This window comes from Triturus cristatus, chromosome 2_1 (genome assembly GCF_964204655.1).
Source record: "Triturus cristatus chromosome 2_1, aTriCri1.1, whole genome shotgun sequence".
Lineage (NCBI taxonomy): Eukaryota > Metazoa > Chordata > Amphibia > Caudata > Salamandridae > Triturus > Triturus cristatus.
In genome coordinates, this window is record NC_140581.1 from 442,484,026 (window position 1) to 442,507,257 (window position 23,232).

Here is a 23,232-nt window from a genome sequence, read left to right on the forward strand (position 1 = left end):
GTCCCTGTTGCCGGAGTGGTAGCCAATATCTTTGACGATGGTGCCCTCGTCAGCAATTTCTCTGTCAGCAGTGAAGACGGCCTTTTTTTGAATGTATGAAGAACTTGAGAAGATTGTGTGGTAGGTTCTGATATGAATTTCTGTGCATTCCCTGAGGAGATGTCATGCCTCTTATGTTTATGAGAATGTTTGCCAGAGGGACTTCTTTCCTTAGAAGACCCATGGCGAGCCTTTATTGAAGATTTTATGGGAGGTTCCTGAGGGGAATGATTTGCAGACCTTCACCTTATTTGCACCCTCTTGGCAGATGAGGAAGAGTCCTGACTACCCTCCCAGAAACTGGGTCCGGTTTGGCTTTTAGTTTTTGAAGCAATATTAACATTCTCCCCTCTCTATCTTTCAAGGTTTTTGCAGGAAGGATATGACACCTTCTGCAATCTTTAACCTTGGGGTAGAGAACACTATATGCAGTCCTTATGCTGATCTCCAGAATGCGGCTTCTTCATCCCACAGGTTGCACATGGTCTGACATTGTAGGCAGTCAGATTGGTTCAGCAGATGGTAGCTGGTGCTAATATATTTAGTAGCAATCTCTTTCCAATTCAGAAATAAGTTGAACTGAGCAGAGCTCATGGGAGACTGCCTCGCACGACATGCAGTAGAAAATCCGAGAACCAGAAGCCTCTGAGGGGAGTTTTCTAGAAGGTGCTGCAACTTGATTTGTTGTAGTTTGGTTTCTTTCAGATGATAGGGATATGTTCCTAAATTGAAGATTTTATAGACTTTCCAAGCTATGTTTGACATTACACTGTTTTACTAGTTGTACCATGGCACTCGCACTTCAACAGGAACGATTCAAGCATGTGAATCGACGAAAGAACCAATACTGGAGAAGCACCTTACATAATTCTATCATGAAACATTCTAAACGTTTGGTATCACTGAGCTCCCATCTAGATCCTTCCTCAAGTGAGGTGGATCTCTGTGACATCAGCACATTACTGGACTGTTAACTTGTATTGTTATCTTAAGTTGGAGTGTGAGCACTGGGAAAGAACACTAATAATTACAGTACAACACATTTGACAAAATTAAGGGATTGACTGAAACAATCACCGATTTTTTTTAATAAGATATGAACTTTACCAGCAGTTAAAAATAAAAATAGTACTCACTTTATACCCTGGAATGTTGATGGAGCAGCAGGTGATAATGACAGCCGGCCTCCATTCCCGTAGGTCCATGCTTGAGCTGACGGTGAGGAGACTGCATCAAGGTTTCCCCTCAAGAATGCTCTAGAAAACGGAAACATGCATTGTATGTAATAGCAGCTTTCCACTGATAAAGAAACAAGACAAGAGACACAAAGATCCAAAAGACTTGTAGCTATGAATCAAATATACATCAAAGCAGAAAGAGGGAATCCATGATAGTGCATATCACAGCTTGTTAATGGCACACTTTGTTGACCAACGTTTTAAAAATGAAAACAGCAGAAGAAATTAATAAAGCAGAAACCAGTTCTACATGGATTTTAGTAAAATAAAATCATCAGAAATGTATTGTGTGTTGTGAAGCACCTAAAACAGGTTGTCATTGTACAATAGGATGTATTTCCACTGTACAAATGAGCAATTAAACCTTGCAGCCGATGAGGTCATTTCCACCATTTAAACAGTATAGTGTTTAATTACTTCATGAAACTCAGTTTAAAAAGTTCTTGTGAATGAAATGAATGTTACTAAGTAGGGATTAGATTCTGCCGTTTTGGTCCAGTTAGTATCTGCTAAAGACTAGGCCTGGGCAGTGAACTCCGCTCCGTTCGCGGAGTTTTCTTCACGTAGTGCAGCAGAGTTTTTTCCCCAGATCGCGCTTGCGAATGCCAAGTTCGCAAGCATGAGCTGCTGCTCGGGTAGAATTTGTACCTGAGCGGCAGGAAGGCCAGCGCGAAAAGCAGTTCGCACTACACTCCGCCACTTGCGGAACTTCGCTGAGTTTTTTTGTAACTTCGCAGAGTTCCGCATAGCAAAACTCTGCGAACTACGCCCAGGCTTACTAAAGACTTTTGCCCTGTAAAACTAATACACACAAACATTGGCAATAACTTGATCCAAATTTCATGCTAATAGTTATGGGTGACAGGGGTTGTTGGTTGCAAGTCTGCTAGGGAAAGTGGTTCAACTGCTACTTTCAAACCTGGTAGCTAATAAGGTCTTCCTGACTACTGATTATTATTGTACAAAGCATGTTGAGCCTGGTTCATAAAGGTTTTGGTGCATGAACAATTGAATCAGACTTACGAATGCAGACAGTCCACCACTACGAAGCTATTAAATCTGAAAAAGAAAAATGTTCAAGTGATGATGCATTGCAATGTGATGGTCAGTCACTATGTCCTTATTTGGTGCCTTTTGATAAACCAAGAAGAATGCCTAGAACTGGCTTATATTTTATACTTCAAAGCGGTAGACCGCTCTGCAACGCTGTGTTGTGTACTTTACGTTTGTCCCTGCCCTGACCTGCACTAAGCACTTTTCCTCAGTCCCTTGAGGCGGGCGGAACCTTCAAAGGCACAAAGCTGGTCCCGCAGCGCGGGATGTGCGCGGGGTGTGCCCGGGCCAAGACGGGCCCGTCTTAGCCCATCCTAGACCGGATGAGGCCGGGCTAGGCCTACTCCCTTGGATCGGAGTTGTGGAGCCATACGAAGTACTAAAAGTCTCAGCATTATAGAGCGGATGAGCCCTTCTTGCTATGTTACCTTGATCTAGTTCACGTCAGTTTGGACACCGGGACATTGGATACCATAGAAAGTGGTTTATCTCCAAAAACCGGATTAACAGGATACAGTTACTTTTAATTATTTAGAGTGGATTAATTTATTCTGTGGACCTTGCTGTCTACTTGATAACTTATTATTGTGGCCGATAAAAACATCTGACTTACGCGTCATTAACTGATTCTGCCTGATTAAAGGTAGTGCTTGGAATTACCAGGCAGGATGGGTAAAAGGAAAACAACTTCAGAGACTAAATCACAGCAAAAAGCAGGGGGGAACCACGTTTGATGCTATTGAACTATTTAACGGGAGCTATGGAGGCAATAGAATAGCAAATTACAACTGTTGAAGAAGCCATGAACCCGGTCAAATCTGCTAGTCTCCCCAATAAAACTACCCCCAATTGAATTCCTGAGAAAGCTGCCCAATTTGTAAACACCCCCGATGTGGAAATACCCAATAGTAAAACCATAGCAAATGGATGTATATTGAACGTGTCAGATTATATCTCAATGATTGATCAGGAGAGCGATTCCCAACCACCAACTAAACGCTCAAGAAATCCAGACGCTATTAGCGGAATAACCAATGTATTTCAGTTAGAGCCAAGGGCAATACCCCTTAAAACCAGAAAAAAAGCACAAAAGAAAGACAAAATCCAACCTCTAAGCAAGCAAGGCAATAAGGAAAAGCTCATGATTAATACTAAAAGGTTGCACCCAAAATGATTATTCCAAATGAACTGCTAAATTGGAAACCATGGATATTTTTATTAGAGAAACCCTGACTAAACTAATTAGTCGAATCGATGGAATGGAAGTTTTATTGAATAGATGTGTGGAATGTTCTCAGTCATCCACGGTAAACACTAGTTGTCAAATAGACCCGGGTTACTCAGTTCCCACTAGTCAGGCACGACACGGACTCTACCCATAGCACCATGTAATAAGGATAGCAATGGAGAATTAAGGACAGATAATTATACATTCCTTTATCCTGTTGTAATGACAGATCCAGTGGGTACTTCACACACCCAATTGTTCCCGGGAAAAACTAGCTAACAAATGGCAGAGTCTAAGAATATGCAAGGGCCCTCCCTAGAAATCACGGGTCCATCTTCAGCGGGGTTGCCCACTACTCAGAACAGCCAGGCACCAGATACGTGTATTCTGGACCTTGCCCCAGCAGTAACTCTATACACAGTGGTGCTTGCTAATGTTCCTAGGCTCCCATTAGGAGGGACAGAGTAATGGGACACTTAGCGGAATAAGTCCCTGTTTTGGTTGGGAACCAAAATGGGTCTAACTGAAAAGCTCTTTGCAGATTTCAAAATGGGCAGAAGAGTAGGATGGATAGGGAGAGGACGTAAGACCGTCTTTGGAGACTGTGTGGTCTTAACTTTTAAAACTCCGCAGCTTGTACATTCTCTTCTATCTTCTGTTAGGCAAGTACACTAAAGCCAAAAAGGGAAGGCTATATTTAGCATTCGTTGATTTAACAGCGGCTTTTGACTGTCATTCACAAGAAGCTCTGGATACTTTTAGAGGAATTGGGGGTGGACAAATCACTTTTAACATTTTTGAAGCAGCTTGAATCAGAAGCAAACGCAAGAGTCTGCTATGGGGTGGGGGGTGGCAGGGTGTACATAGCCTTTCGATATTAAGAGAGGTGTTGAGGCTGGGATGTGTCCTTTCACCTTTCCTCTTTACTTTGTATATTAATAATTTAGGGCAGGTAATACAGGAGGGATGCCAGGACCTTCTGCAGGTGGACCAACGTCCTATTCCCGCATTGATGTATGTGGACGATGCGGCCCTCATGGCCGCAGTCCATTGGGGCTCCAACGGGTAGTCTCTAGCTTTGCCGCATTCATGAAAGATTTGGGTCTCCCTGTTAACACTTCAAATAATTTTTTTTTAAACTCTTTTTTATTAAAGAAGTAAACATGTTAGCCACAATTGAGAATAAGATTAGGGGACTCAATCCTTAAAGAAAAAGATACACAAGTGAAACAGCATATATAGGTCTTTGCATTGGTGCAGATTTACAACTTTCTGGAATTCACAAAAGTTTACTGAAGTATGCTTGGAAAGAGTCGTTCTGGCAAACTTTTGTAAATTCTATTTCCGCATGAAAAAATAAACGCGGTCATAGGTTTGAATCCTGGCAGGTCCACTCAACCTTTCATCCTTGCAAGGCTGATAAAATGAGTACCATCAAGTTGGGTAACAATAAACATTGTTATTTCGGCTGCAAGGGTCCCTAGGCTTTCCAAATACACGTTAAGTTATATTTGCTCATGTGAAAAACTGTAGAGAGATCACACCACCCGTTTGTATCCCCCACCCTGGAAAATGTTTTACTACTGCCTTTGTCAGGAATAAACTTCAATCTCTTTCCACACTAGAAAAAGTTGGGAGAGGAGTTAGTGCACAACCACTAAAATGCATTTTGGAGGGTATTCACCGACTCACTATGCATTCCATCCCTGGAAATACTGCTTCCCACCTACTACCTTCCGCCCCTTTATGTAGATATCTGTGAAAATCAGAGTCCTGTTATAATACAAACTCTGACATAATAGGAGCTGATCAAAGAGGCTGTTATCAGAGCATTATATGAGAATGCTGTCCTAATTCACCTCATCTCACTACACGGCACTAAAAGGAGCAAGTGGATTTTTGTATTTAACAGGACAAGCAGATTTCTAAAGCAGTGTGCCTTGAGCAAGTAGATATTTTATAAAATTCCATGTCCCCGAAATATTCTAGATCTTGAGAAGGTTGTCATATTCATAATGTAAGTGGAACCTATGTTAGAAGGTTCCATTAGAATGGTATACTTTGAATTCCTATGTTGTCAGTTGAGTGTGAGACTGGCAGGAGAAAGTCACGCATTGGCAGGCTAGTTAAAGCTTAATCACAAGATATATACCCTCTTGTCTTGTTGATTAATTTACAATATTTCTGCCATCAGCCAGCCTATCAGCCTGCCGGGTGCCATTTACCGTGAAGACCGGACACTCACGTTAACCAGCGTGTTGAGAACTGTGAGCAGAGTACAGTGTTTTTGATGTTGTTTTTTGAGGTGACAGCAGCGAGGTGAGAGAAGCTTCAAGTCACCCCACTTAAGGTCCTGTGCACCATTCTATGAATGTGCATGAAAGCGAGTGCAGCATCTAAGAGACTAAGCAACTGAGACTAAGAAGTTTAGCGCCACAAGAAATTCTGCATATTTGAGGGTATTTAACTACAGGGACTCATAACTTTCTAGATTTGCACCTTTTTTTTTTTCTTCAGTTAGAGCAGCGTGGCGTGCTGCTGATGTGAAAATCACATCTTTTTATTTCAAAAGTTTTTTATTGGTTGTTACAGCATAGACATATATAAAGCAAGTCCATTAGTGTAATATGAGTCATAAATTTACGAATCAAAATTACTGTACGCTACAGTACATCATAGTAAATGTCAGTACAAAAGTACAACAGTAGAGCACGTATCACATACTCACAACAATTCAGTAACAGACATTGTATTTCAACAGCATTTTACTCATTCATTAAGGACAATTATTTACGGTGGCTAGGAGTGCAATGAAGGCAGTCGGGCAGCATATGTTGGTGAGTCGTGGACGGTGTGTGGGCCCATCTAAGGTGGCTTACGTGTCGTGAAGTAGTTATCAAGAGTCGACCATAGTTTTCTCGTGGCAGGACGCCACGGTGTCTGAAGGAGTGTAATATTGTCTGCTCCACGTAAGCTAATTATCCAATTTAACCACCCTGCGTAGTTGGCCTTGCTGGTATCTTTCCAGTTGCTGAGGACTGTCTTAACTGCAGCCGAGAGGAGGAGGTCAAGTAATGCCCTATCATCTGCATCAAGGGATGGGTTCTGGGTGAACCCGAAAACTAGGTAAGGGAGCTCTTTCACCGGTGAGATGGAGAATAGCTTTGAGATCAAGTCGAATATATTCTCCCAGAATTGCGCCACGCAGTCGCATTCTAGGATGATGTGTGATAAGTCACCCCCCGCGCGTTTGCAATTCCAGCAAAAGGCATCTGGGGAGAGGTTGTGTGCAAATAATCGTGCAGGGGTCCAGAAGGCTTTGTGTAAGAGCCAGTATTTTGTCTGTGATAGTGTAGGGCTGATTTTGTGTCTCGTGCAGGATATCCATGCGTTGGTCCAATCTGAGTCTGTGATTGGCCTAGATGAAAGGTTATTCCAGAATTGTGTGATTGGGGCAGTAAGGCCAGATTGTTGGGGACGGCTGAGTTTATAGAGAAAGGAAACCTGGTGTCCTAGTTTGTTTAGTCTGGCAAGGTATGGTGGGAGTGAGGGCGGTGTCGGGGAGAGTTTGAGTTTGGACAAAGCCGTTTTTACGTTTAGGAAGTTATAGAATTCAATTGGTGCAAGATCGTATTTGATTTGTAGGTCGCTGAAGGGAATAGGGTATTCCCCCGCGTACAGCTGGTGTGGGAACAGTATGCCTTTTTTGATCCATGTCTCGTTGTGCATGGGCTTACCCTTGTACAGAATGTTATGGTTGTCCCAAAGGGATTCCCATCGTGAGCCCCGGATGTTGATTTCTAGGATTCTATCAAACTTTAGGAGAGCAGATTTTGTGTTATGAAATATCGATTTAGAATGGGTCAGTTTGTTCAGGTTGGATGAGAGGACCGCGCATGGGGAGATACCGTTAAGAATTTCCTCCTCAATTTCTAGCCATACTGGGGTGTATTCAGGTGAGGGAGCGAGCCAGTGGGCTCCTTGTTTGGCTAGGAAAGCGGTCTCATATCTCTTAAAGTCTGGTAAATTGACCCCTCCCGCGGATTTGTCTAAGCGAAGCTTTTTTATGCTGATTCTTGCCCTTTTCCCTTTCCATAGGAAATTAGAGATGGCCATGTCTAGTTTGTGATAGAAGTCTGGTGTGAGGGTTAGTGGGAGCATAGATATGAGGTAATTAACTAGAGGTGAAATCATCATCTTGATGGTTTCCACCCTACCCCACCAAGTGATGAAACGGGGGGACCACCCCTCTAGTTGCGTCTTGATTTTATTTAAAGTGATTTTTTCATTTCGATGGAGGGTCTCCATGAGGGAGTCACCAAACTCGATACCTAGGTACTTCACAAACTCTGGTTGCCAACATAGCCCTGAGTCTCCCAGCACCTCTTTGGTGGTTAAAATATTGAGTGGTTTGACCTCAGATTTATCCCGGTTGAGTTTGTATCCTGAATGGGAAGAGTAACTATCTATGGTGGACATTAGTGCAGAGATTGAAGATTCTGGTGATTCCGTTACAATCAGGATATCGTCCGCATAGGCGGCGAGTTTGACGCACTTATCCCCGAATTCCACACCTTTGATGTTATCATTTTTTTTTTATATGTGCAATTAGGGGCTCCATTGCCAAGAGGAAAAGTGAAGGGGAGAGGGGGCAGCCCTGTCTAGTCCCTTGTTCTAAGGGAAAGGCGTCCGACAATGAACCGTTTATAGCAATGCGTGCGGAAGGTGACCGGTATAGGGCCATAACCAAATCAGTGAAAGTTTCTCCCAGATTAAAGGCGGACATGCAGCTCTTGAGAAAAGACCAGGAGACTCTGTCAAACGCCTTCTCTGCGTCGAGGGTAATGGCTACGGCCGGGGCTGCGAGCATTTTGGCTTTTTCAATGACGTGACAGAGGATCCTCGTATTATCGTTAGACATGCGCTGTTTCATGAAGCCTACTTGTGATGTGCTGATTAGCTTTGGGAGTTGTAAATTTAGACGTGTGGCGAGGATCTTAGCATAAATTTTGCAATCTAAGTTAATTAGGGAGATTGGCCTGTAATTTTTGGTTAGCAGAGGGTCTTTACCATCTTTAGGTATGACTATGATGGTAGCTTCACTCATGGACTTGGTAATACTTTTTGTTACGCTAAAGGATTGGAATAGTTTTAGGAGAGTTGGGCTCAGGGAGTTTGTGAGTTCTTTATAGAAGCTGGCTGAGAACCCGTCAGGACCCGGTGCTTTCTTACATTTAAGCGTCTTAATGGACGCTGATATTTCCTGAAGGGTAATCGGAGAGTTCAGTGTGTCCTTATCAGTACCGTTTAGTTTAGGAAGACCCAGTGAGGTTAGGTACCTGTTACACTCTTCCGAGTCAAAGTCTAGGTTATTTTTGTACAAGTCTTGGTAAAATGATTTGAACGTATTAAGAATTAGGTTCTGCTTTGTTTGGATGGCATTGTTGCTATCTTTAACTGAGGCAATGTTGAATTGCTTATTTTTATGTTTTAGATATGATGCTAAGATCTTCCCAGCTTTGTTGCCCTCACATGTTCTTAGAGCCTTAAACTTATTGATCCAGACCCCTGCCCTTCTGCTGAGTATCGAGTTGTATTCATATTTGAGTTTGGTGAGGTCGTTTAAAATATTCGAGTTTTGGAGATCTGCTATATGGGCGGTTTCCAGCTTTTTGATGTTGTCTTCCAGAGTGGACAAGTCTTTGTTTAGTTTTTTGTTAGTTTGAGCTCGGATGCCTATTATTACTCCTCTCAAAGTGGCTTTGAGTGCCTCCCAAACACTCGCTATGTCTGAGTCGGGGGTGTCATTATGTTTGAGGTAGTCAAGGATGGCCTCCTCGATTTTTCGTTTGTTTTCTGGCTCGGAGAATATTTCGTCATTGAATCTCCATCTTTTAGGGGGGAGAATGGAACTGGAACCCACTAGTTTGGTCTGTATGCTTGAGTGGTCGGAAATCAATTTAGGGGCAATACTGGTTTCTTCGATGAGGTGGGTGAAGGGGCTATTAATGAGGATATAATCTATCCTCGAGTAGGAATTATGAGGAGGCGAGTAGAAGGTGTAATCACGGCCATCAGGGTGTTGGAGTCTCCATGAGTCGTGTAAGTTGAATCTGGAGCATAGGCGGTGTAAACTAGTATGTGAGCGTGTGGGGTGGTAGGCGCAATTCGAGTGTCGATCGGTGATTGGGTCTAGTGGCAGGTTGAAATCGCCCCCCACAATTAGTAGTTCTCCCTGGGGAATACAATCTAGGGTCGGGGCTAGTGAATCCCAAAACTCTGGATCGTCATTGTTGGGGCCATATATGTTTAAGACATGGATATGATCTTCGTTTCTCTGAAGGTGTGCCATGATGAAGCGGCCGTTATCATCGTGAGTGTGTGAAACTACGGAGATGTTGGATTTCTTAGCTATTAGTGTGAGAACCCCCCTTTTTTTGCCAACTGCTGGGGAGCAAAGGTTGTGAGATATCCAATGTTGGTTTATAAAGACAGCGTCATCCTTTGATAGTTTAGTCTCCTGCAGGAGTAGAATGTCACCCTTGGATTTTGCCAGATAATCTAGAACTTTTCTCCTCTTGACCGGATGGTTGAGACCTTTGACATTGAGGGAAACAATGTTAAGGCCCTCCGAGATGGATGTATTACGAGTCATTGGTTACTATGGTGTCGCTCTAGTTCTGGTGTATTATTGTTGAAGAGTACGTTAGAGGGTGGTAGGTGTGTGATGAGTATGAATGAGTAAGCTGCTTCATTGGAACTGTTCTGTCTCGCGTGTAGTGCTGTTACAATGGTGATGTTAGAGCAGACGCATTTCGGGTTTGTAGTGAACATGGTACTGGAGGCTATTGCTGTGGATAGGCTAGTAGCACAATAGGTTAGGTCACCGCATGTGTACTGCGAGGGCCCCCATGAAATATCGGAAAGCAGTCCTTTTGCTGACATATAGTTGAGAAAGAGCATTAACCTCAAATAGAAAAAGCATGCTGAAACAAACCAGATTTTTCCTCCCCCTTCCCCCCCCCTTCCCCCTTCCCCCTCCCTCCTCTCTCCCTCCCTCTACTACCCTCCCCCCTCCCTTCTCAACAGAACTTGGGAACTGCGACGGCATTGCCATCCATCTGCAGCGCAGGAAGGAGTTAGACTGATGGATGTAATAGAGAACAGGTAATTAACCATATTCGATAGCTGTAAGTAGTAAGCAGTATATAGTAGTGTTTGATACACTGATAGTTTTTGTAAACATAAAACTTAACCAAGCAGTGAAGTTTAAGAACATATTCAAAAAGAGTAATGACCATTTAGCCACGCACACCGTGTGCATTCATACGTGTAAGACACGCGTAAACAAAAGGTATGCGCAAATAGAAGACAAGATGACATGAGGGGATTTTCTGCAGATACATATATAGATAGTCCCTGAGGAACAGCTGATTCCCCGGTATGATCATGGTGTAGAGAGTGAAGGAGCAGAGCATATGCCCCGATTTCGGATTAGAGAGCATCAAGCAAGATCCATTCTAAAACACTTGTTAAGGATATTAATGGATGTACAGGTGACCACGGTATGAACACTGGGCGGTCTTACCTGACGGAGTCGATCAGAATCAAAGCATCAACAGAAACTGAAAACAGAAGAGACAGCAGAAAGTTCGGCTGCCCAGGGGTGAAGATTATTTCAACTAGCTATTTATCATAGGCGATACTGAACAATGAGAACATTATGCACTTCAAATTAGAGGCTTGAAATTGTTCCGTTAGAGTCACCCATGACCAGAACCCGAGTTTATATTTTCTTGCGAGTTGGTCTTCCGTTTGTTTGAAGAGCCATTGGACAAGTCCATGTTCTGCGGTGGAGAGTCACCGATGAATTGCGCCAGTGCATTGGGGTCCGTGAAGAATTTCGGTTTGCCCTGTATGGTGATCCTGAATTTCGCCGGGCCAACAAAGGAGTATTGAATGCCTTTTGATCTAAGTTTTTCTCTCAGGGCCAGGAAGCCTTTCCGGACTTCGAGTGTGTCCTTTGAGTAGTCCTGGGTGAAAGTTATATTATGGCCTTCCCAGGAAATTTTGTGATTGCGTCTTGCGAATTGAAGTATAGCTTCCGTATGTTGGTACCTCAGTGGTTTGCATATCAGTGGACGCGGGCCTCTGTATCCATGAGGGATGTAGCTAGGAACTCTGTGGGCTCTGTCGAGTTCAAACTCATGGTGGAAGGAAATCCCTGTTATCTTCGGAATCCAAGCTTCTAGAAAGTCCACGCAGGAATTCGCATCTTTCTCCGCATTCTCTGGGATTCCAAAAATGCGCACGTTGCCCCTTCTGTTCCTGTCCTCCAATTCCGCCACCTGGCGTCTAAGTTGGACCGTTGATCCCTGGAGTTGCTGTATGGAAGTGGATGCAATATTGGATTTGTCTTCTAAGTCACTAATTCTCTGTTCCGCTTCATCTATGCTTTTGTGTACAGAGCTCATGTCAGCTCTAATTGCAGTAAGTTCCAGCTGCATAGAGTCGGTGTTGGATTTGGTTGATTTTGCTAGGTCGTGTACCTCTGCCAGTTTTTTCAGGATTACCTCTAGGGTACTGCTGACGTCTGCCCTCGATTTAATAGGAGAGTCTGATAATGAGGGTTCCGGTTTTACCTTTTTGTTGTTCTTCTTCTCATCCCTGTCCGACATTTTGCAGGCGGGTCGTGTGTGGAGGACGCTATTGCGACGGCCTTCCAGTTTGCGAGAAAGGACAGGGTGGTCTGAAGGATGTCAAAGCGCTGGTCGAGTTAGGTCGTCTAACAGAGATCTCAATATTGTGATCTTAAAGCTCAGAGATCTAGCAGATGGTGTCGGTGCGTTCAAAATAAGGTTTGGGACACTTGCGCTGGACCTTTGGCTTTCAATTTGAACGTGCAGAAAGCTATCAGCCTCAAATGATATAGTGACTAATGCTGGTTAGTGTTCATGTGTCACGCTCTGCTTGTGGCTGTACTACCATTTGTGGCTGCAACTCCAAAAGATAATGTGTCATTAGATTATGCCACCTTGGGTCTGCAGGACTGATTGAGCAAACTTCCCATTTGTTTAAAGTGCACAGAGCACTATTATTGCATCTCTTTCCCGTTTTTCGCGCCGAAAAAAAGGTGGAAAATTGAACAGAGTCGCCATCTTGGGGTCAGGCGCCAGTGAAGGAAGGTTCTCACTATTTACGGCTGTATCGCCGCTGAAATTGCGCTCTCGCTACCAAGGGCACCCTTCAGGAAGGCGTAGGGCAGAGACACTGTGCCATTTGAACATTCCGCTGGGCTTTAGCAACTGTATTAGCGCTTTTGTGGAGATTTACTCGCAAGGTAGTTGGCGGGCGGCCATCTTAGGGACAGGCAGGCGGACACACGGAGTTACTGGCAAGCTCGAACCACGCCGATAAGCTCACCAATTTTAAAAACTGTGAGCATACATTGACCGGCGCCTCCCTCAAGGCTCACCTTCTCTCCGTGTGCGAGTCTCTTAGGTCCGCCGCTTTCCGCCAGGAGACGTGCAGGCTGACAGCGCTCCGCTCCGTGATCAGTGTCGTGGCAGCATGTCAGCAAAAAGGTGCGTCCGGCCGATATCAAGAGCCGAGCTTCGCACCGAGCGTGCCTTAGAGGTTCTAAAGCCCTGCTCCACGGTGCATACGGGCGAAGAGGTGTTTTTCTGCCCCCGAAAATTGATGAGATCGCTCTCCTGCACGGCAGAGAACAGGCTAGGCGGCCATCACCAACGCCGTCCAAGCCACGCCCCCTAGATTTGCACCTTTGAAACTGTAATTTGAAGCGCTTACCGTACTCTATACGAGAGCTTTGCAAACTCGCTCTACACGTGAAACTAGCGTGAGACTTTCCGGGTACCTGCAGTCTCTGATTAGAGACTTCCCAGCAAGTAGGGCGAAGTGTACTGACGTGCACACCTTCGACATCGTACAGCTTAAAGGGGACGTGCTCTATTCTTTTAAAAGTTTTAGCAAACAGCTTCGGAGTTGGAAGCTGAAAGAAGCGAGTGACGCGCACACTAAATTGAAGGCAACCATTAAAATTGCACAGTCACAGGGCGATTTCTTATTTTAAAAACAGTCATACAGTAATGCGCGCACCTCTTTAAACAGAGCTACGTTTATTTGTTTTACAACAGCGCATCACGGAAGGGGTGGGGGAGGAGACGAAATGAAAGAAAGTCGAAACAAAGGAGAAATAACATTGTGGGAAATATCAAGGACCGTGATGCGCACACCATTTACCAGAAAGACAAACCATTTTTGTTACGAATAAGCGCGGTGACGCACACACCTTTTGCTAAAAAGAGCCAGTTTTGATTCTGAATTCTCAAAGAGAAACCTGAACAAGTAAGAATAACAGCGCCACTTCCCTTTTCTGTATAATCAATAAGCATCAGTTATCCAGTGGAAAGACTGGATTGATAATTACTTTTTGGCCTTCGATAACCATGAATTTAACGATGAGAGGAAAAATGCAATTCTTCTAAGTTCTTTGGGTTGTGAGGGCCAAAGAGTTTTTAAGTTTCCTCAGGAAGCATTGGATAATGGTTTCAAAATATCAGATGTGTACAGTGAAGCCAGAACTAGATTAAGTAATGCCAAAGAAACTAATGTGGTAATGGCAAATTATAGGTTTTATACTCAAACACAAAGTATTGGAGAAACAATTGATGAATTTGAGTCAAGATTGAGAGACTGGTCTGTGACGTCAATTTGGAGGTATGGCTGATGAGTTAATAAGGGATCAGTTCATAGTGCAATGTAAAAGTAGGAAAATAAAAAATAAAAGTCTGTGGGTGGCAAAAAACCTCAGGTTGAAGACGCTATTGAGATGACGAATGTTGTAGACGAGTCAGAATTTTGTATGAGGGAAAAGAACAAACATGCAGTTACTCGTTCAGGAGATAAAGATGATGCTAAAGTTGTTGGTGAGGTAGATGAGACAAGGAAGAGTGTGGGGGCAGTAGTAATAATAAAACAGAAAAATTCAGGGAGCAAACATTACTAAAACATGCAATTGATGTGGTAGCAACTTTCATGAGAGTGATTCCAAATCATGCTTTGCCAATGGTAAAGGAAATGTGACAGCAAGGGACATTTCGCACTTATGTGTAAGTATTGGTCCAAATCCAAGGTAGCTGTAATGAGTGAAGATTGTGGCGACTCTATTCATGACCGTATTTGAGCTTATGTGATAATGGGGTTGAAATGGGAAAGAATAGACCCAAAGCATGGTTTTCTGTGTTGGGGAAAGATATTGAGCTTACGGTGGATACATGTTTCAGATATACCATCATTCAAAAAGACATTTTTTCTAAAACACGGTCTAACTTGAGTCTCCTTCCGAAGGATATTTACCCAGGGGTGTATTAGGTAGAGGAGATTGATATACTTGTTTTTTTTTTCCCCAACTACCATTGAATTTAAGACCCGGAAAAGTATAAGTTGCTGAAAGTGGGCCTCCCATCTTAGGATGGACGCTGCAATATGACCTAAATATCATTGAACCCCATAGCAAGTCATGATAATAGAAGAAAGGAAAATTGAAGAGGTTTTGAGTGATGTGAAGGTAGAGTTTTGTACGGATTTGCAAGAATTAAAGGGGTATGTGCATGAGGTCAGAGTCAAACCAGGAGCTGTGCCTGAAGCAAAAGGTTAGAAAAGTTCCTATAGTGGTTAGGGAGGAAGTCAATCATATGAAGAATGAGATGGTGAAGAAGGAAATAGTTGAGCCTGTGGAGGCTTCCAACTGGTTATCTCTGGTGGAAATAACGCAGAAGTCTGACGGGCATTTGAGATTTTATGTGGACCTTCGCAGTGTTAACCACAACATTATCACCGATAATTTCACTTTACCCATTATCAATGAGTTGCAACTATTCCTCAAATGTAGCAAGTACTTTTCAAAGCCCGACCTGAAGAGTGCTTATCACCAGATTTGCTTGCATGAGAATTCTAGGGACCCTTACGGCTTTCATCACGATAGAAGGGACTTTCCGCTTCACAAGGATGCCATTTGGATTAACTCCAGCAGCCAGTGTGTTCCAACAGATGATGTCACAAATATTTGAGGGTTTTACAAAAGTAATATAGTTTCAAGATTACATTTTAGTGTGCATATGTGAGAAAGTGGCTCTGTATATACAAATAGGTGCAGAGTCCACAGTCCCCAGAGGTTTGGCAGAGGCTAAAGTTGGATATAACCTTACTCTCTAAAGTGGTAGCTTGGTCGAGCAGTAAGGCAGTATCAGAGGACAGTGTAAAGCATTTGTTGTACACATTCAGTCAGCAAATGGTCTCACACACTCAATAACTGAACTCTAGGCCAATGGTTTATATAAAAAATATATGTCTGTTTTATTTTAGAACCAACAATAGGTATTAAAATATACTTTCTCAGAATGAGATGCTTTAGGTAAATACTTTTGCAATATGCAACTGACTTTTGTAAATACTGGTTACAGGTTGTTGCAATAGGCAACACAATTTCAAACACAATAATGCATTGAGCTCAATGGAAGTTTTACCTTATTTGAAATAGATTACTTTCAGGATTACTTTTGTAACTCTAGGACTGGATCCTAGATTCAGTCCTGGGACAGTTCTTAGAAAAAAGTGATAAAAGTCGACTTAGTTACTGTTGTGATTTTTAGGCAATATTTAGCTATTTTAAAAGTTGACACTTAGAAGAAATTTCATAGAAAAATAGTCAATGATTCCCTATGGAAGAAAATTCAAGTTGCAGGTAAAGTAGGTTCTCGTTACTTTTGTAATCCAGTACTGGGCTCCTAGACTTAGTACTGGGATCTCTATCTAAAACATGTAAGTAATTACGTTTTCACAGTTAGCACGATTTTTAAAGAAAATTAAAAAATTGCAAAAATCGACACTTAGAAGAAATTTCACAAAAAAACAGTCAATGGTTTCCTACGGAAGAAAATTGGGTCACTTGTAAGTACGGTTGTGAATATTTTTCAGGGTCAGTGCTGGGCACCAAGATCTCTCCTAAAAGCAGGTGAGTATTTTCGTTTTCATTACTCGGCTGATTTCTGGTGAATATTTCAAGTTTTAGAAACTCCACACTTAAAAGAAATTTCAGAAGAAACCAGTCAATGTTACCCTATGGAGAAAATTGAGTTATTGGCTTAAAGGTAAGTACTCGACTGGCAGAGTTAAGGTTCTGGGCACAGACTCGGGGGTCTCCCAGGGTCAGGTAGGTACAGTTGTTACACCCTCAGCGGCGCAGGGGCAGCCGGGTGCAGAGTGAGTTAGGCCCAATGTTATCCAATGGGAGGCAGGGGGGCCTTGGTTGGTGGCTATTGACTAGCAGACCATGCGGCTGAGGGAGCTGGGCTCCTGGTCACTTGCTCAGGGCAAATGGGGGAAGTAGATAGATGCAGAGGTTACACTGCCAGGGCCACTCGGGCGGCTGGGTGCAGGGTGCTTTTGAGCCTTTGGGCGCTCAATTGATTTCAATGGGAAAGCTCCTGGTTAGAAAAAGGTGCCACCACCACTTCGAGAGGTAAGTTGGATAGTTGGAGGATAGGTAGGTACCCAGGAGTTGGGCACAGGGGGCCGTCGGGTGCAGGGGTGCCTTTTGGTGTCGGGAAATCTTACGCTCTGTTGATCGCGGTGGGGGGGGTAACCTGGTTCTGAGGCTGCAGGCGTCGTCAAGGGAAGTCCTTGGGTGCCGGACTCTGGGTCACAGTCGCCGTGGGGTCGTCTTCGTGGTCTTTGTTCACTCCGGCACAGGCTTGGCGGTTGCAGAGTGTGCAGGGTACGCGGTTCCGGGCTGATGCCAGGGATTAGAAGCGGATTTTGAGCAGAGCCTCTGCTCATGGGAGTCCCAGGTGCTTAAAACTAAAAGGTAGCCAGGTCCTCCGGAATTTGTGAGGTTGCTGGTCACAAAAGGTGCCGGGATGTAGCAAGAGCAGGTTCGAGAGTCGACAGGCTGGTAGTGCTGGGGCCAAAGCAGTTGGTGTCTTCCTCTTCTTAGCAGCTGCACAGCAGGTCTTCATTCTTCTTTGTATTTTGGAATCTGGAATCCAAGGAAGGAAGGTTCAGGATGCCCCTAAATACTAGATTTAGGGGCGTTACAGGTAGGTAAAGGGCAGGGACTAATAGGTCCCTGCCCTGGGGTGGGTACACCCCCTATCCTGCCACTCTCCTGTGGGAGGGGGGCAGTAGCCTAGTCCTGATTGGGTAGGGCCTCCCATCTTCAAGATGGCGAGCGCCCGGAGATGTGCTTCACCTCGCCTCCCCCACCTGAGGGGTGGGGTTGGCAGGCTGGCACATCCCCTGTCCTTATTTGGGGTGTCCGGCCAGGCTTCCCGCCAGAGTGGGGGCAGCAAGTGGTCTGGGGAAGCTCACAGTGGCAGTATGCCTTTGAAGCTTCCCCCGGTCCATCCTGGGGGAGGAGACCTAGCACCTCGCCCAGGATGTGCATTGTTGCAGGCCCAGGAGAGCGGGGGCTCTCCTACCCAGGGGTCCAGCAACATGTCTGCTGTGTGGCAGCCTCCCAGACCAGACGTGGATTGTAGGTTGGGTTTCAGGGGGCATCTCTAAGATGCCCTCTGGGGTGCTTGGTACATTAAATCCCACACTGGCATCAGTGCGGGTTTAATGTGCTGAGACGTTTGATACCAAACTTCCCAGTCTTCAGTGTTGCCATTATGGTGCTGTGGAGTTCGTGTTTGACGAGCTCCCAGCACCATGTACTCTTAAATGGCAGCACTGTACTTACAGTGCTCAGAAATGGACCTGGGTACTGTAGGGGCACAGGGCTCATGCTCCTGTGCCCACACCACTGGCATAGGGCACCCAGCTAGAGGGGTGGCTGATGTATGCCAGGGCAGTGTAGGTGGTGGGCATGGCACACAGGGATGTGTGCCATGTCGACTCTTTGTTTTGTCTTGTACCCAGACACCCAGCCTGCAAGGGCAGTTTGTGTGTGTAAAGGTACAGGGCCTCTAAGGGTGGCACAATGAGTGCTGCAGCCCTTAGAGGCCTTCCCTGGTCACAAGGCCCTGGGTACCTAGGGTACCATTTACCAGGGGCTGACATGTGGCCAGGGTTTGTCAATTTGGGTTTGAGGTTTTTAGGGAAGGAACATAGGCCCTGGGCACCTGATTGCCAGGAGTCCAGGGCACACTCAGTCAAAGTACATTCAGCAATTCAGCAAAAAGTGGGGGCATACCATGCAAGAAAGATGGCACTTTCTCACAGCAGAGCCACGGTTGAACAACATAAGAAAGTTTTGAAGAAAGTGCTTAAAGAGTGCAGCATGTAGGGCTTACTCTTCACAAGGAAGAGTGTGTATTCCTTAGCAAAGAAATTGAATACTTGGGACATACAATTTCAGTATAGGGAGTAAAGCTGATAAGTCATAAAATCAGCTCCTCTACCCAAAGATAAGGACCAGTTGGGGTCATTCATGGGACTCATAGAATATTATGCCAAATTAGTTGAACACTTTGCAACAAATTCAGGCGAGGGAGTAAAGCCGATGAGAGACTTATTGGAAGTCATAAAATCAGCTCCTCTACCCAAAGATGAGGACCAGTTGGGGGTCATTCATGGGACTCATAGAATATTATCCCAAATTAGTTTAACATTTTGCAACAAAAACAGGAGACTTGAAACTTAAAATTGCTGTTGAAAAAAGGGAGTACTTTCAGGTGGGGTGAAGAACAGCAAAGTACCACTGGTGTGGGTGCTGGTTTTTTTTTTATTTAAGTATAGTATTTTATTGATATTTCCAAGACACAATACTGTCATCAGTTAAGCTTGCTATACTACAACTCCCTTTGCATGCAAAACCCTAGATACCAACCTCTTCCCTCACCCCACATAGGCTCAGTCACAGTGTATGCATGGTCAAAAACATGACTAAAATGTTCTGTTAATCAATAACAGTGCAGCAGAAAATAAGCATCGATTTCTTTTTTTTTAATTTTTAAACACGCACATTAGGTCTCACGTATGTCTCCTACGTGGGTGCTGTCTTGTCACAACTTCATAATGGTGATAAGACAGGTGCTTTTACATTGTGTTCCTTGACAGAGACTGGGAAAATTAACCTGTCATTGAGTGGGAGGCAGTAACAGCAGTTTGGCATGCGGAATACTTTAGCACATATTTGGAGCAGGTGAGTTTCAAACTGAGAACAGACCTCAAACCTTTGACTAAAGTTCTGGCGCCAGGGAACCTGTAAAGAGTGGGCAATGTTGGTGGCACGTGTGTATGATTTCCAGTACATTTTTTAACAGATACACGGTTGGTGCAGTGCCAATGCAGATGCTCTTTCCCGTTTAGCTGTTGACTGGAAGATTGTTGACAAGGAGGCAGTGCAAGAGGGTGCAGTGGCGTTTTTAGAGGATGCTGTGCAGAGTGGTGCGAGAGTATTCACAAAAGAAAAAAGAAGAAAGAAGGCACAAGAGATGACAAAGGACGAAATTTTAAATGAGGCATGCAAAATGGAGAGTACAGTTGCTCCTTCTGTGAGACCATTTGTCAAAATATTAGATTAATCATCCATAAGTGAGAAGAGTGTCTTGATGAGGTGCAACCGATTTGTACCACCCAAGAAGAAGAATTATTCAATTAGCGCATGAAAGTCATTTAGGTCAAACCACGACAGAGGAGAGTGAAAGAAAACTTTTGGTGGCCAGGGATTGATGCTCAAACTGCTCAAGGGGTGGATTGCAAAGAAAGTGATGCAAGACCTATTGCATTGCAAATGCTTGTATTAGGAAAGTTTGAGCTATTGGTATTGTAAATGCCAAATTTTGTATTTATGTGTTGGTTTTGAAAATAGCTAAATTAATAGCTTTGTAATTTACAATTCCAATAGTTGTAACTTTCGCAAATGTGACACCTATAGCATTTGTAAGGCAATATGTGTTGTATTTACGTGACTTAGATGTATTGATATCAAATAACAATGGCTTTTAATTTTTTTAAATAACTTTTGTGAAGATTATGTTTAGTGTATTTTCTTGTGACGAAAATCCAAGAACAGAAGTGTAATATTAACATCTTTTTGTGACATTTGTAATAAAGCTTGAAACATTGAGAGAACATATTTGAACCAGTTGTTGAATAGTTGCACAGATTGATGCTGTGGTGGCGCCGAGTGATTTTGTGGTGGCGCCGAGTGATGCTGTGGCGTTCAGTGATGCTGTGGCGTTCAGTGATGCTGTGCCCCTGAGTGATGCTGTGGTGATGCGATAGATAGAGTGAGTGCAATAGATAAGAGAGAGGGAGGGCGATATAGATAAGAGAGAGGGAGGGCGATATAGATAAGAGAGAGGGAGGGCGATAGATAGATCGACAGATAGAGTGAGGTTGATATCTAGATAGAGAGATAGAGTGAGTGTGATAGATAGAGTGAGTCCGATAGCTAGATAGAGAGTGAGGGCGATAGATAGATAGATTTTGTGTGATAGATAGATAAGTATTTAGAGTGATGGTGATAGCTAGAGGGCGATCGATAGATAGAGGGCAACAGAGTGTGGGCGATAGATAGATCGATGTGTGGTCTGTGTGAGAGGGGGGCAGTGTTTGTGGACTGTGTGAGAGGGGGGCAGTGTGAACTTTGTTCATTTGTTAACTAAAGTTATACAATAATTCTAATTTAAGCACAAACCCCCTAGCACCAATAGACATTAACCGACGAAAAAAACCAAAATTCTACTGATACGTTTTAGAAACTCTTTGATCCTGTAACATTTGTGTTTTTGTTAAAATTTAAAAAAAGGCACCTACTGACATCTTACAAAGTAGGGGGCAGTGTGTGAGGGGGAATTGTATGAGGACACAGTGTGAGTGTGTAAGGGTGCGAGCTGTGTGTGCGTGCAGGGTGTAAGGGTGCAGTGTGTGTGACCTAAAGTACTGTGAGTGGGTAATGTGTGAGAGCAGTGTATGTGGGGGCAGTGTGTCAAGGGGTCAGTGTGTGAGAAGGGGTCAGTGTGTGTAGTCTGTGTGAGAGGGGGCAGTGTGTGTGGTCTGTGTGAGAGGGGTAAGTGTGAGTGGTATGTGTGAGGGGGGCAGTGTTTGTGGTCTGTGTGAGAGGGGGCAGTGTGTGGTCTGTGTGAGAGGGGGGGCAGTGTTGGTTAGTGACTTGTCAGTAAACTCTATTTCTATTTTCTTTAAAGGCTGTATTAGTATTGAAAAAAATATACACAATCTGACAGTGGCTCACGTAAATGACTGCAGTGCCTTGGAAGTAAACTGTATTATTTATTTGAGGGTGAGGGGTCCAATGTGTGTAGGGCATTGTGTGAGGCAAAACAGAATAAAAAGGATAAAAGTGCTGTTTGTAGAGAGAGTGACTTTTTGTTTGTTTTGCATGAGAATGTAAGCAGGAAACTCAGACAAAAGCATACGTGTTTGGATGCGTAAAGCAGAACACAGAGGCTGGAAACTATTGAAGACGAGGCCAGACAGCAAAACACAGAGAGGCGAGACAGGATAAAAGTACTGTTTGTGGAGAGAGTGATTTTTTTTCCCCGCATAAGAATGTAAGAAGGAAAGGAAACAATGAACGTGTTTGGGTGCGTAAAGTTATATAAAAAAAAAACATTCAAAGTATATAAATATAATAGACGCATGCAAAACTCATAGGCACGAGGTCAAGTAGTCAGTCGCACAAAGCCGAAAATCAGAAAAAGATGCGAGAAAGAAAAGGCGGAGGGGAACTACATGGAAGGGGAGAGACGCGTGGGCGGAGAGGAGCCTGTGAGAACGCGCGGCGGAGAGCAGATCAAAGAAAAGGCGTGCGACCATATGGAGAGTGAGGGGGTGTGCAGCCTGGTGAGCTGAATGCGTGTGGCAACAGAGGGAGAGCGCGGCGCGTGCGCACTAAGTGTCTGGTAGAAAATGGAAGCTGTAAAAAATGCATGTGGTTGTGGCAGTTGACGACAATGCGCGTGATTGTGTTCACATGAACTGTACGCGATCCACAGCTAAGTAGACTTTTCGGACTGCTTACTATAATCTCGCCTATCCATCCCTGCGGGTAGAATAGGCGAGACCTAAAAAGACTGAAGGGAGGTGTGCAATCGGAATGGAGTAATATACAAGATCCCAAAAAAGCATGCCAAACTGTGTATATGGATTGATCCGTTAGCAGGAGTAAAACAAGAATTGAGATTTGCCGTGGTAGTAGTTAATGTTTTTTCAAACTGTGTGGAAGTCAAATTTATGAAGAAACTTTCTACTAGGAGTACTATTAATAGCTTGCAAGAGATTTTTAGGAGCGAAGGCTTTCCAAATACTTTGGTGAAAGCACAATGATACTTATCTCACCTCTAAGGAAATGAAGAGGAGTATTTGGAGGGTAATGGTATTAAACATCATCATACAGCACTCTATAATCCACAGGACACTGGCATTACATTCATATGGTGAAAGTTCAGTTGTGCGAAATTAGTATATAAATACTGTAAATGAATAGCCAGACAAGTTGGTATATATCTTGTGATGAAGATTTAATCATAAAGCTGAAGCTTTCATAGTTCACCTCATTATATGAGAATAAAAGGGACACTTTTTTTTTTTTTTACAGGACAAGCGGATTTCCAAAGCAGCGTCACTTGGGCAAATAGATATTTTATACAATGTCACGGCCCTGAAATAGTCTACATCTTAAGA

At 43.8% G+C, this 23,232-nt stretch overlaps 1 protein-coding gene across 1 annotated transcript in view; it reads right to left on the reverse strand.

The window, feature by feature from the left end:
* TENT2 (terminal nucleotidyltransferase 2) overlaps positions 1–23,232 on the reverse strand; it is a 693,839-nt gene that overhangs the window by 669,837 nt on the left and 770 nt on the right. Inside the window, exon 2 of the mRNA XM_085632248.1 lies at positions 1,176–1,295. Within this exon, the coding sequence (XP_085488374.1) occupies positions 1,176–1,295 (120 nt within the window). The remainder of the gene's footprint in view (positions 1–1,175; positions 1,296–23,232) is intronic.